This window comes from Lacerta agilis, chromosome 2, assembly GCF_009819535.1.
Source record: "Lacerta agilis isolate rLacAgi1 chromosome 2, rLacAgi1.pri, whole genome shotgun sequence".
NCBI classification, from domain to species: Eukaryota; Metazoa; Chordata; class Lepidosauria; order Squamata; family Lacertidae; genus Lacerta; species Lacerta agilis.
This window is the reverse complement of record NC_046313.1, coordinates 59,940,494-59,955,121: the sequence shown is the minus strand read 5'-3', so window position 1 is coordinate 59,955,121 and position 14,628 is coordinate 59,940,494. Positions and strand designations below refer to the sequence as shown.

Here is a 14,628-nt window from a genome sequence, read left to right as displayed (position 1 = left end):
GTAACAGTCCTTCCTAGTGGGGCCTGTGAGCAAGGCAGATGATTTGTTCAACTTACTGTAAGCAGAGACCACACTCTTGCTTGGCACTATTCTCCTGCCCCAGCCCCTTCCCCTCCAGCTTTGTGATGCAGCAGCAAAGAGAAGGCAGGTTGTATTGCCCTCGCTCTGATTTGGCTTCCTGCTAATGCTAGATGGCCAATCCAAACTTATTTTTCAAGTTGGAATATTTTACTTTGCAACAGGAATGGGGAGCTTGTGGCTGCCCAGATGTTATTGGGAATCCAGCCCCCCTTCACCCCAGTCAGCACAACCAGTAGGCAGGGATGATGACGACTTATTATATCTTTCTAACCTATTTATTCCCTAACTGTAACCCTAAAACTGTAAGACATAACAATCCATTATAATCATATTCAGCATAAACTCTTTAAATAGTCTGCACCAGCAAATGTCACAGGCAGGTCAAATACTAAACTGCCCTCGGCATGGCCCAAGAGCCCGAGTTAAAAAAGTAGGTTTTAATTTGGTGCAAAATATACCCAATGTTAGTGTTATCTGGGCTTTCAAGGGAGGGCCATTCTGTAACAGGCGTGTCACTTGGCTCTTTCCCATGTCTCCAATTTATGTGGAGATGGGATGCAGAGGGGGAACAAACTCCCCACCCCCCAGCACATCAGAATTCCCAGGCAGGGGTTCTGTATGAGACTATTGGCAGCTGCCACATTCTACACTAGCTGCAACTGCTGTGCCATCTTCTAGGGCAGCTTCACGGAGAGCCCACTGCAGGAATCTAACCAGGCAGTTACTGCTGTGGCCAGGTGGTCTTGGCACCATACCAGTCCCCCCACCCCCCACCCTGCCCCTCTCCTTCCTTGTAAGCAGCTGGGAAATGAGTGCAGCGGCTCCGCCCCATGCAGCAAACTGCTTCTGAGGACATGGAGAAACAGAGCTTGGTGTCACCACCCAGAGCCCATATATAATGGCAGGTGTCCTTCCCATTATATATGCAAGTCAGAGATCTGTGACCGATCTCGGTCTCCTTGTTATGTACTTGTACAGTTTACATAATGGGTAGGCAAACTAAGGCCCGGGGGCTGGATCCGGCCCAATCACCTTCTAAATCCAGCCCGCTGACAGTCTGGGAATCAGTGTGTTTTTACATGAGTAGAATGTGTCCTTTTATTTAAAATGCATCTCTGGGTTATTTGTGGGGCATAGGAATTTGTTCATTTAAAAAAAAAAAAAGTCTCCCCACCCCCCCATCTGAGGGACAGTGAACCGGCCCCCTGCTGAAAAAGTTTGCTGACCCCTGTTTTACGCTGTGTGGTGTGTGCATATCTTACTGCATGCCCAAATTATGTGTTTGTATGTAATAAATATTTTGAAATCACATATTAAAACGCAGCCCTGGGCTCCTTTGTCTTGCTGTAGGTACTCAGTAGCATGCTTCCCGAATACTAAAGGGTTACTCTCTTATTGGAACTCAGCCCAGTAGACAGACCGCAGTGCAGAGATGAGCTGTCTGCAAGGAGGTCGCGAATTTTTTACTAGCTGGAATGCCTCCACTCATTGGCGATCTGGACTGCGCTTGCAACCTTTTTGATGTGGGCCTCCCTCCCTCTCTCCTCCGTCAAAGTAGTGGCTGAGAGCTATGATGTACACCAAGCCCAGCCCAAGGTTAATCTTGCAAGGAAACTGGTGGGTGGTGCTGTAGGGGCCAGTTTCTAATAAACCATAAAGTTCAATCTATCTCCCTCCCAAAAAGGGTGAGTTTTACATAGGAGCACCCCCTGAAGATGGTTCAGTGGTAGAGCACACCTTTTGCATGTAGAAGCCCCAGGTTCAACCCCTGACAACTTCAGGTGCGGCACATTTAAGTGAAAGCACATTTAAGTGAGTTTTGACTTTTCCTTGAAGATGTACTGTCATTTTATGTTAATATATATATGTTTTTAATTGTATTATAGAGCAATTAGAATATTTATTTTGGATCACAGTTTTGTTCATCGTGGTTTATTGTTAATACTGGGAGGCAGAAATGTATTCCTAAAGACCTGCTCTCAGTATAGTTGGAGTTGGGTGGACCAAGCAGCTTCTTGTGTTTCCTGTGCGGAGTATGCTGAAGTTTAGGTCCATCAGAGTAATAAAACAAAAGGATTTTTTTTGTTGGCATCCACATGGTTAATATATCTTCTTTTTCTTCTGTTATGCAGCATCCGCCACCTCTTCTGTTAATACTGATCCAGAAGTCATGTCAAGCAGCGGAAAGGTAAGGCATTTTCAGTTCCTGCTAACTTAAGATACTTTGGGTTGGTGACAACCACCATACTGACAATTTTGCCTTGGGGTGATAACCTATGTGGGGATCTCTTGTTTCTAATCTTGCAATGAGGGAAGGTCACTCAGGCTTTTGATATCAGGAGTGAAGGAACGAATCTTTCCTCTTGCAGCTGTGGTTTGTTTCTGAGACTACGATCTTGAGCACAGTTTACATTCTTTTTCCTCCTGCAGCCAGCGCTGGAGCTAAACAAAAAGCAGATGTATGCTAAACTCCAAAAGTGAAATCTCTACAGTGCAGAGTAGGATGAGTGAGCTGGGGGGAATAGAAAATGAAGCAGAAAAGGGGCGGCGGGGAAAGGAGCTCTGTTTGTTCAGTCACTAAAAGTAGATGTAGTTCAGATTTCCAGAGGCTTCCATAGCATATCTGGCTGCAAGGGCATCTTAATTGAGGGGCTGAGTTGAGGCCTTGTTCTGAGTGCACCACTTTAGGTGTTTGCTGTGTTTAGGGGTTTGCTGTGGGGGCAGCTGAGAGAGGCGGGGGGGGGGGCTGCAAAAAGGAGGAGCAGAGAGGGAGTTCAAATAAGGGGCTGGGAACCACCTTCAGCAATGTGAACAGAGTCAGTACAAAATTGATTCTTTTTTCTTTTTGAAAAAGGAGAGGGGGTTGCCACGTTAAATAAATCTGAAGTGAAATCTTCCTTTAAACATTGCCTGAGATGTGTGGGAGCTGCTTTTGCCTGGGTGGCTCCTGGAGTAATGATCAAACAACTTGGACAGAGGAGTGAGGCTGCCAATGACCTGACTGGGGGGCACATGATTGGGTCACTTAAATATTATGCAAGCAACAAGGATGCTGCTTCCAGGAAGCTGGCACCTGCATGGCTAGGATGGCATTGGAAGATCTCCTGAGTTGTGAAATCAGTAAGTGCCAGGCATCTGTGTGTGAAATCAGTCTAAATGTAATACTAATTAATTGACTTTCTTTTGGTACCGTATTTAATAATAATAATTATTTTTTGTCATGCAGAGGATATTGGTCAGGGTAGATGTGCCAGTGGGTATTGCTGGATGATGTGGCCAGGCTCTTTTTCACACATGCTTTGGTTCTGAGTCTAAATGAACACTCTCACCATAAAAAGGATGCCAGCAGTTGTGAATTTCTCTTCTTTTTGTGTGGGCATAATTTGAAAGACCCAAATGGTTTAATGTGTTCGGAGACAGTTCATTCTATGTTGCATCATCATAGTGGCATGCATGCCTTCTGTGGGGAAATAGAAGAACAAGTGCTTTGTACCATTTGTACACGTGGAACAGTTGAGGGTTGAATGTCTCTTAATGTGATGGATTATTACAGTTTATTAAATGTATTTAACTGGGCTACACCAACAGCAATATGTAGCCTACCAGTTGGCAGTTGGCAGTAGTGAACTGGGCAGGGTGAGTGAGGACACTATATGGATTCTGCACCTTGGAAAGTATGTCTTGGGCTGAACCTGGCATTGGCAAGGGAAAGAAGGCTTCAGCTGTACCACCCATCATCTAAACCAGGGGTCCCCAAGCCAAGGCCCAGGGGCCGGATGCGGCCCAATCGCCTTCTCAATCTGGCCCGTGGACGGTCCGGGAATCAGCATGTTTTTACATGAGTAGAATCTGTCCTTTTATTTAAAATGCATCTCTGGGTTATTTGTGGGGCCTGCCTGGTGTTTTTACATGAGTAGAATGTGTGCTTTAAAAAAATGCATCTCTGTGTTATTTGTGGGGCATAGGAATTCGTTCATTTCCCCCCCCCCAAAATATAGTCCGGCCCCCCACAAGGTCTGAGGGACAGTGGACCGGCCCCCTGCTGAAAAAGTTTGCTGACCCCTGATCTGAAGGGCTGTACAGCGTAAGCCTACTAGATTGGGTCACTGGGCTGATGGTAGTTGTAGTCCAAAGCATCTGGAGAGCATCAGGTTGTCAAAGGCTGGCCCATGCTTTAAAAGGGGGCTGTGAGATGTAGGTTTTAGAAACAGCAAAACCTTGCATAAACCTACTTTCTAGAGATGAAAGTGATATTAGTGTACACGCCACTAGCACTTCATTTATGTCTCTGGAAAAAACTGCAGCCTAAGCTTAGTCAGTGTAGTCTGAGATAATCTAATGGACCTTCTTTCTGGTACTCTGCAACAATGGGTTCCTGCACATTTCCATCTCCGGCCCATTGTCATATGTTTCTTGATGGCATTTTTTTAAATGATAAAAAAATACCATTTTGCTTCATTCTAGGGATGGTCCTGTTTCTGCTATGTTAGTTAATTGCCACACAGGGTGACAAGCTGCAAAAAAAAGCACCCTGGCACTTCATATGTTTAGAACCCAGAAGCTGCCATGCAGGAGAAACTCCCCAAAGGCAGAAAATTCATTCTGACAGCACACAGTGGGCATCCCCCCCAACTTTGCTTTAATGCACTTTGAATAGCTCTGGGGCCCTGATAAATATTTCAGGGAGTCTTAGAGGAAATCCCCCAGGGCAGGTGTCAATGGAAGCCTTACACAGCTGCTGCTTTTGGCACACCTTCCAGATGGCAATTCTTGTCATGCAGTCTTTTTTGTTGCCTAACGCTCTTTTCCAAAGATGGAAACAAAAAGACATTTTAAAGATCTATGGCAATTTCAGAAACGGGGAATGCTTAAAGTTGATGGAATAGTGGGCATTGGCTCCGTATGTTTGTCTGGTGTTCTTTGGTTAAGTAACTTACAACCAAAACATAACTTTCAAGAGGCCTTGCTTTAGATACTGTCTGCTTTTGTAGATAGTACTATCTTCTCCCTCCGCCCCTGTATGTGAGCATGAGGGTTGATTAAGTTTCATAAATGCACATGCTAGTTTTCATTGTGAGATCTGAGTGCATGGCAAGGGAGATGCTGCATAGGAATACAGTTTATATCCTTGGAAATCAGTTCTTGGGGCATGCTGCTGCTGAAACATGAAAATAGGCAATGGAACTCCCAAAGATGCATACCAACTTTTATTCCAATACAGTACCTCAAACTTGTATCTGGAGGTATTTTTCTTTTTTCCTCCCCATACCAAGCTGGTATTATAACATAACTGGGTTCTGAATGTGTGGGGTTTGGGGTTTGTGTTGCTGTTTTTTTTGTAATTCTGTTGAATGATGAAAAGAAATTTGTTAAAGCACAGCTGAATGCTAAACAAAAGGCCTAACTTTGTTGCCAAAAAAGACGGGGCATCTGTCAGCAGTAGAATAATAGTGCCTAAGAACTTAACACAGTCTCTTTTCTGCGGCAGGTGATGTTTAAAAAAACCCCACCATACGAATGGCACAAAGAGGACATTCTGTACTCAAGTTACAGGAATCTGCGTTGATCTTGTGACAAGCACAGATGCACTTTGGGGAGTCTTATCCATTTCTAAAAGTGCACGAAAATGGAACGCCAAAACTATAAGACTTGGAAGCTGCTGCTTAGGTCATGCAGATTCTGTTTCCTGAGAATCTGTTTATTCCAGATGCTTTCCCAATCAATTTCTAGTGCAACAAATGTTACTGTTACACATTTGTTGTCACATGCCTTTTCTTAAAGCTTGGCTATTAGGCATGTTGTGCTTCCCTAGCAGCTGGGAAAACGTGTCTTATCCCATCTCAACCCTGAGCAGGAGCAAAAAATGCCTTTTTTGTATATTTATTACATTTACAGGTGAAACTCGAAAAATTAGAACATCGTGGAAAAGTCCATTTATGTAAGCAATTGTTTTCATTAGCTACTGGAGTTTAATATATGAGATAGACTCATGACATGCAAAGCGAGATATATCAAGCCTTTATTTGTTATAATTGTGATGATTATGGCATGCAGCTGATGAAAACCCCCAAAGTTGAAATTGTTAATTTGGGGTTCTCATCAGCTGTATGCCATAATCATCACAATTATAACAAATAAAGGCTTGACGGACTCATGACATGCAAAGCAAGATATATCTCATATATTAGTTTCACCTTTTAAGTTGAATTACTGAAAGAAATGAACCTCTCCACGATAGTCTAATTTTTCGAGTTTCACCTGTATATACCTGCTTTATCTCCCAAGGATACATGTGGTTCTCCTCTCCATTTCATTCTCACAACAACCCTGTGAGGTAGGTTAGGCTAAGAGATGGTGACTGGCCCAAGGTCACCAAATGAGCTTCATGGCTGAGTGGGGGTTTGAACCCTGCTCTCCCAGGCCCTAGTTCAACAGTCTCCCCTTGGAGTTGCAACTGTCCCCTTTATTGTGGAAGACATTTCTATTTACCCAGATCTTTTCAATTTGATACGGCAGTATTTTAGCTTCGTATTGGTTTTTATTTATTGATGCAGTTTAGCTGTTATGCTTTGTAAACAGGCTCTGGGCTCAGTTGGAGGAAGCGGGATCCACTTATCATAGGCTTATGCGGTTTCCCTACACGCAAGTGACTTTTGCGGAAGAATGCTGGGATGTATCAACGCGACCTTCACTTTTTGTACAGCCAGTCCAGAAATCTGGTACAGTTCACAGAGCTAGTGTAACATAATTAAGGCTGTGTGTTGCACTCGGGGACAAGATTTCCAATTCCCAGTTTGAGGGCGAGGCAGTTATTTACGGATTTGTTCAGGGACATATCGCATAACGCATGTGACTCTGGAAACTCTCGAGGGTGGGTTTTCCTTTTCCTTTTGCACTTCCTGGTGATCCCTACATGATTGAAATCCTCTAGGTCCATGTTTGTCAAACAGTGTGCCAGGACCTACCAGAACCACTTATTGCCCAGTGCCTCCTCACTTGCCTGCCATGCCAGCACCAGCGACTCCTTGCAGTGGTGTTCAGGATCAGAGAAGTAATGGGGGGTGAGGGCAGAGAGTCAGAGGTGGGTATTAAAGGAAATTAATGTGTGGGGAAAGTTGGTGGTTAAATAATAAACAGGGAATAGAAAGGAAGTACCATAGATAAGCAAGGGACACTGCTGTGGAATGAAGTGAGTGTACAGGGTGAAGGAAAGTGGTGGTTGCAGGGGAAATAAGGTACCAGTTCAGCGTGAAAAGAGAATGGGAAATGAGTTAAAATAGCTTGGAAAGATGTGGAGCTGGGAAGCTTTCTTCACTTAGCACTTCCGGATCAGCAAAATCTGCCTAAATGAAGAGGGTGATTCACAATATCTGCACAGCAAATGTCTGTACTTTGCTTGAGGAAAGCTGAGCCGTGCAACTCCTTGCCTCAAGGAAAGCCCAGTGGCAAATAATTTAGCCTTTTCCAAAGATGGATTAGCTATCAGTAGAAATTGATGTTGGTAATTGTGCGTGGATTATGCCAAACTGCCTCCCTCTGCCGCCATTTTGTCACTGGGGGTCCTCAGTAATTTCCAGCTGTTTCTAGTGGGTCGGGGGTGTGTGTGTGGAAACTCTGAGAATCTCTGAGCTAAATGTAAATAGAGTTGGCAAAGGTTGTTCCCTCTGAACAACCATTTGGGTATGTGTGTGGGAGATGCTGGGAAGATGACATCTATCATTCTCACATCTTGTTACATGGGAGCATTCTCCCAACCCTCTCCAGAAAGAGGAATACTGTAATTGTGAAGTGATGTGTCATAAGTCCTGGAATCTCAGGACAGATATTTCAGAAGGCTATTCCAGAGAGATTAGTGTGGGATGGGCAGCAGTGCCTCAACTCCTTGTGCATTGATACTTCTAGAGGGGTGGATGTGCAAGTAGGGAACTGTCATTGTGAGACCAAGTTGGCAATATGAATAGAAGAGCAGAATTCTGGGCAGAGCAGCGCCTCTATTAATAACTTCAGGGGCTCTGGCCATGTGTCAGGAAGCCAGACTGACTCATCAGTGTGGGGGAAGGGATAAGGAGAAAGTGATTTCAAGAATTGCCTGTGCAGTTAGGGTATTCAGATCTCTTAAGCTTTCTTCAAAATCTAGGGGCCCGTTTTCCACCATTATTTTCTTCCCCGCATGAGAAGCTCTGAACCTGTGACACAAAGAAGTGTGGTAATTCCCATGGATGTGGTAGTTGCAGCCAGGGAAACCAGTGCCAGGTCCGTAAACCTTTTTTTTACAGGCTTCCCCATATGATTCCATACATATATGAGGCCAAACACTGACCACAGCACCACATGTGGAAAGGAAAGGAACTATATTGTATTCAGCCAAAATACCGGTAGTTCTGTAGGAAGGATTTTAAGTGACGTCTTGTCTTGATGGTGATGCACAACTTCTGACCATGGGAGGCGATAGTCTTCTCCCAAAACAACCTGAGCAGCATGATCAGGGATAGGGAAGGCTTGTTTGGCCTTGAGCTTCTGGCATCCTTCTTTTCAGTCCTTGTGATGGAACGCCAAAATGTTCAAGGGCAGTGCTCTACCACCGACTTCCATTGTGGTTTCATTTATGCGCTGAACAGTCTAAATACCTCTGCCTCAATATCAGATCTACTTTGCAAAGATCAACCCTGACAGGTGTTACCAGATGTAGTCTTTCCATACATTTTGGTTCCCAGATTTCCAAAAGTGTGGAGGCAAACACCGTAGTTCCAGAATGCCTACCTAGGTCTGGCCTTGGCAGCTTAAAGAATACCTGTTGGCTCACGCCAGCTAAGCCACCTTGGCTGACCTGTGCTCTGATGCAACTTGAAACCTGGCTGCTTTGGAGTCTGTATTGTTCTGGGCTGTGGTGAAATCCATCAGGGCAAAGAACTCCACAAGTGTGGAGCAACTGCTGGACATGCCCTACCACGTGCCACCATTGTATACATTCTGCACATGGCATATTGTTTCCTTATCGGGCCGGCTGATTGGTAACAGCCTCATTGTCTTTTTCTCTTTGTTTCTAGGCTGGGAGATACAGGGGTTCAGTGAAGGATTATCCGGATTTTGATGCCAACCAGGATGCTGAGGCCCTCTATAATGCTATGAAGGGATTTGGTATGTGTCCTGCAACAGTTGTCTTCTGCGCACTTGAATTTAAAATTACTGTGACATTAACAGGATTTTGGCTTCGTTTTTCCTATATATTCTGTGGTCCCTATTTTTATCTGGAGTCGCGTCGGGGGGGGGGGGGGAAAGGTCAGGGTTTAAATAAATATATAATAGTTTCTAATAGGAACTGTATGGCTTTACTGTTTTAGGCATGACTCACCCTCTTTGTCTTCTGCAGGCAGTGACAAGGAAGCCATACTTGAACTAATAACATCCAGAAGCAATAAGCAAAGACATGAAATCTGCCAGGCATACAAGGCTCTTTATGGCAAGGTAAGTTTGAGAAGGGATTGTTCTGTTTTGCAAGCAACTACCACATGCAAGTTTCATCTCGGCTGGGGAGAATAATGAAAAATCTCTACCTTTTGGGGAATGCAGTTAGTGGAAACCTTTCAGATGTGATCCATAGATTCTAAAATTGGACACAGCATGGGGCAATTCAAAGGAAGCAGCCTGAGGGACATGGAGGGGAGAATTTGTGCCAGGCTCCTAATTCTATATCTCTTTATTGGGATGTGAATGGCGTCTCTCCCTTGCAACACAGAACCCCTCCTATACAACACTGGAAGACATAAGTGGCGGTGTCAGAGGACAGACTAGATTTCATCCTACCTGAGCATCCTGTTCGGGATTCTTGAATTCCAGTGCCCTATTCTAGGCATAAGATACGCTGCTGGTTATGTTGATTGCCTAAAACCCACCACACACACACACACACACACACACACAGAGAGAGAGAGAGAGAGAGAGAGAGTGTGTGTGTGTGTGTGTGTTTCAGAAGCCTGTATTCTGTAGCACAGATGAGTTTGATCAACAGGGACCAAGAAGGACATTCATAGAAATGAATTTCTTTTTGTTTTGTTTTTTTATAAAAATTTTATTATTTTCTGCAGTAAACAACAAATAAACGAACAAAAAATAAAAAACACTTAACAATAAACAAAAACCACATCAAACACATTAAAACAACATTAGAAATAACAAAAGAAAAATACATACCTAACAGGAACATAAAATAAATCCTTATTTACTTCTACTTTCAAATCTTCTTTGAGGGGGACTTCCCCCGCTCTCTCGACTGCGTTCAATACTAATATACGTCGGTAACTTTGTAACTATTTTCTAAACATTCACCATTATTCTTAATATACTTTAACATACTGGCTAATCATATATAATTCATTACTTAACCTTAAACATTTCTAAACATTCCTAAGCCATTTATAACATCTCTTCTTATATACTGTTTTATTTAACATCATCTAGCTAAAGCCAATTAAACAAACTGGTTCTGCTTCAAATATCTAATTTTTCACGATTTTTTAAATAATCCTTAAATTTCTTCCAATCTTGTTGCACCTTCTCCTCCCTCTGGTCTCGGAGTCTCGCGAGGATGCCAAATTTGCCAGTGGTACTCATATCCTTCATTTTGATAACTTTACCTTTCACACCCAGCAGAGAGAGAGAGAGATAAAGGCACCCTTCCCTTGTCTACATTTTCCACACATCTTAAGCCCGATTCACAAAACAAATGTATGTAAGGCATTTGTGCTTTGAAGGAGAGGGGCAGCAGTACAGCCCCACTCCCTTAGTTCATTAGTTCCCTACATGTTTGTAATGTGTGAATAGGGACGCAGAGAACCCCAGTTGCGAGAAGTTTCTTTCTTGGCTCTGTCATGATAGACAGTGCTCACCCCTGAATCTACAGTGGGTGGGGAGGAACTCCAAGAAAGAGGTTGGATCTAGCATCAGTTTGTGCTGGACTTTAAAGAGAGGCAGAGAGAAGAAAGTTTGCCGTGCCTCTGTCTAGAGCAAAGTGAAAGGCAATATTATTTCCCACTGCTGAGTCCCCTGGGACATGCTGAGAGTGGGGTGGGGAGGGGCAAGGAGGAGTTGGTGTCAACCACAAATAATGAGTGCCTGCTAAGCCAGAATTTGTGAACTGCTACAAAGATACTGTCAGTACACCCAGTCCTGCCCACACCTGGGCTGGGCTAGGCGACTGGAGCACCTTCACCGACCTTCCGATCCTGGATAACAGGACCCGGTGCAGTGGACTCACAACTGTGTATTGTGAGCACCAGAAACTTTTAGCAGCCTTTTGCAGAGTACAAATGCGGAAAACTAGCTGTGGAGATTTGATGCATGCCTTATTTTTATTTCTAAGAGATACTACATACTACATCTACTGACTTGCATGAGTGTTACAGTTCTCACTCAGCCATCTAATCACTACAAAGATAAGAGTCTCTCATACTGAGTCAGGCAGGCAGGGACGGAAGAACAGAAGAGTAGTTTCCGCCCCCTCCTCTCTCATAACAAAAGACCACCAGATTCTTGCAATGGGAGGGGTGAAAATATCAACAGATATGTGTACATCAGCCTAGAGTGAGATAGCTTCTTTAGCATTGTAGGAATGGGATGTTGGAAAATATTTCAGAATTACGAGAGTCTTTGCATAGCGAAGCACATTCAGCCAAGATGTTCCATTTCTCTGTCTCCACCCCCCCACTACCACCTTAATCTCTCAAAGTGGCACTTTGCTAGATAAAAACATGCCTTTAGTAAGCAAATTTGTGCTTTCAAATAATTTCATTGAGAACCACTGTAATCCAGTAGCAAGAAAGGCAGTCTTTGAGTTAGGTGACCATTACTCAGCACGGGGATTCTGCCTTTGTCATGGAGACATTAGGTAGCCTTGGGTAAGTGTATCCAATCTGCAAAATGAGAATAATACCTCATTGGGTAGTTTGAACATTCAAACAAGTGTTGCAATTTGTAATCTGAATTTGCAAAGTGGTTATATTGATTACAGTATTAGTAGTGTATATCTGAAGAAGTGTGCATGCACACGAAAGCTCATACCAAGAACAAACTCAGTTGGTCTCTAAGGTGCTACTGGAAAGAATTTTCTATTTTCTATTTTGTTTCGAGTGTTAGTAGTAACAGTGGTATTTACTTCAGTTTCATTGCAGAAATTCAGCCTAAAATATATCATTGGCTACAACCCTGTATACATAAGGACAATGTCAGGTATAGTTGGAGCAGAACCATTGAAATTTATGGATTTAACTAACTTAGGTCCATTAGTTTCAGTGGGTCTTCTCTGAGTACAACTTGGTTGGCTACAAGCCATAGTTTCCTGTCACCGTTCTGTCCACATGTGATTGTTGTTGTTGTTGTTCAGTCGTTCAGTCGTGTCCGACTCTTCGTGACCCCATGGACCAGAGCACGCCAGGCACGCCTATCCTTCACTGCCTCTCGCAGTTTGGCCAAACTCATGTTAGTAGCTTCAAGAACACTGTCCAACCATCTCATCCTCTGTCGTCCCCTTCTCCTTGTGCCCTCCATCTTTCCCAACATCAGGGTCTTTTCTAGGGATTCTTCTCTTCTCATGAGGTGGCCAAAGTACTGGAGCCTCAACTTCAGGATCTGTCCTTCTAGTGAGTACTCAGGGCTGATTTCTTTGAGAATGGATAGGTTTGATCTTCTTGCAGTCCACGGGACTCTCAAGAGTCTCCTCCAGCACCATAATTCAAAAGCATCAATTCTACGGCGATCAGCCTTCTTTATGGTCCAGCTCTCACTTCCGTACATTACTACTGGGAAAACCATAGCTTTAACTATACGGACTTTTGTCGGCAAGGTGATGTCTTTGCTTTTTAAGATGCTGTCTAGGTTTGTCATTGCTTTTCTCCCAAGAAGCAGGCGTCTTCTGATTTCGTGACTGCTGTCACCATCTGCAGTGATCATGGAACCCAAGAAAGTGAAATCTCTCACTGCCTCCATTTCTTCCCCTTCTATTTGCCAGGAGGTGATGGGACCAGTGGCCATGATCTTAGTTTTTTTGATGTTGAGCTTCAGACCATATTTTGCGCTCTCTTCTTTCACCCTCATTAAAAGGTTCTTCAATTCTTCCTCACTTTCTGCCATCAAGGTAGTATCATCAGCATATCTGAGGTTGTTGATATTTTTTCCGGCAATCTTAATTCCGGTTGGGGATTCATCCAGTCCAGCCTTTCGCATGATGTATTCTGCATATAAGTTAAATAAGCAGGGAGACAATATACAGCCTTGTCGTACTCCTTTCCCAATTTTGAACCAATCAGTTGTTCCATATCCAGTTCTAACTGTAGCTTCTTGTCCCACATAGAGATTTCTCAGGAGGCAAATGAGGTGATCCGGCACTCCCATTTCTTTAAGAACTTGCCATAGTTTGCTGTGGTCGACACAGTCAAATGCTTTTGCATAATCAATGAAGCAGAAGTAGATGTTTTTCTGGAACTCTCTGGCTTTCTCCATAATCCAGCGCATGTTTGCAATTTGGTCTCTGGTTCCTCTGCCCCTTCGAAATCCAGCTTGCACTTCTGGGAGTTCTCGGTCAAGGGTGTTAATCTAGCAAAATAAGTAGACCTGGCTCTGACAATAACCTTGAACTCTGAACCTTGAAATTGCTTGTTAGACCACAGGACCATTCTGACCAATGAGACATCTTCTAACTAAGTGAACCCAGGAAGCAATCTCATTTTCTCTCTTTTCCTCCTGTCTTTTCTGCCATTTTATTAGGACCTGATTGCAGACCTGAAGTATGAACTCACTGGGAAATTTGAAAGGCTGATTGTGGGCCTAATGAGGCCCTTGGAATACTTTGATGCCAAGGAAATCAAAGATGCTCTCAAGGTAAAGGGGGAGTGAGGGTTAGGGTTTGTCATTGCTTTAGGGGGCACATGACAACAGTGGCCTTCTTTTCACTGTGCCTTTCGATATCATTTTTCCATTGGCGAGTGCATTCAGCTCATACTGATCTGCAGAGGTGGTTATTTGGGTTATTTCATTTTCTTGGGCTGCAGTGTGCTGCATTTCATACAGCTGACTTGTTTTCCTTACTCACAGGGTATTGGGACTGATGAGAAGTGCCTCATTGAGATCCTGGCTTCTCGGACCAATCAGCAGATACGTGCTCTAGTGGAGGCCTACAAGGATGGTGAGTATAGAGGGTAGGGGCTGTGACACTTCCCTGGATTTTGAGCAGACTCCGGCTAATATTAAAGATATCCGTAATGAAGCAGAGAGCAAACTATTGAACACCGTGGGATTTGCTTCTGAGCAAGCATGCATAGGATTGTGAATGTATCATATAATTTGCACATAAAATAAAATGAGTTTCTTCCCCCATCTCCACACCGTTTTTTTGTTTGTTTCAGTTACAGGTGGGTAGCCGTGTTGGTCTGCCATAGTCAAAACAAAATAAAAAAAATTCTTTCCATGCACACGAAAGCTTATACCAAGAACAAACTCAGTTGGTCTCTAAGGTGCTACTGGAAAGAATTTTTTTTTATTTTCTTTTTGTTTGTT

General features: G+C 43.6%; 1 protein-coding gene across 2 annotated transcripts in view; it reads left to right on the top strand.

The window, feature by feature from the left end:
• The window catches only part of ANXA6 (annexin A6), a 43,295-nt gene that overhangs the window by 5,043 nt on the left and 23,624 nt on the right, over positions 1 to 14,628 (top strand). For both annotated transcript variants that reach the window (XM_033140312.1, XM_033140311.1), the window contains exons 2-6: positions 2,214 to 2,269; positions 9,129 to 9,219; positions 9,452 to 9,546; positions 13,840 to 13,953; positions 14,167 to 14,257. In XM_033140312.1, coding sequence (XP_032996203.1) covers positions 2,252 to 2,269; positions 9,129 to 9,219; positions 9,452 to 9,546; positions 13,840 to 13,953; positions 14,167 to 14,257 — 409 coding nt within the window. In that variant the 5' untranslated portion in view covers positions 2,214 to 2,251. The remainder of the gene's footprint in view (positions 1 to 2,213; positions 2,270 to 9,128; positions 9,220 to 9,451; positions 9,547 to 13,839; positions 13,954 to 14,166; positions 14,258 to 14,628) is intronic.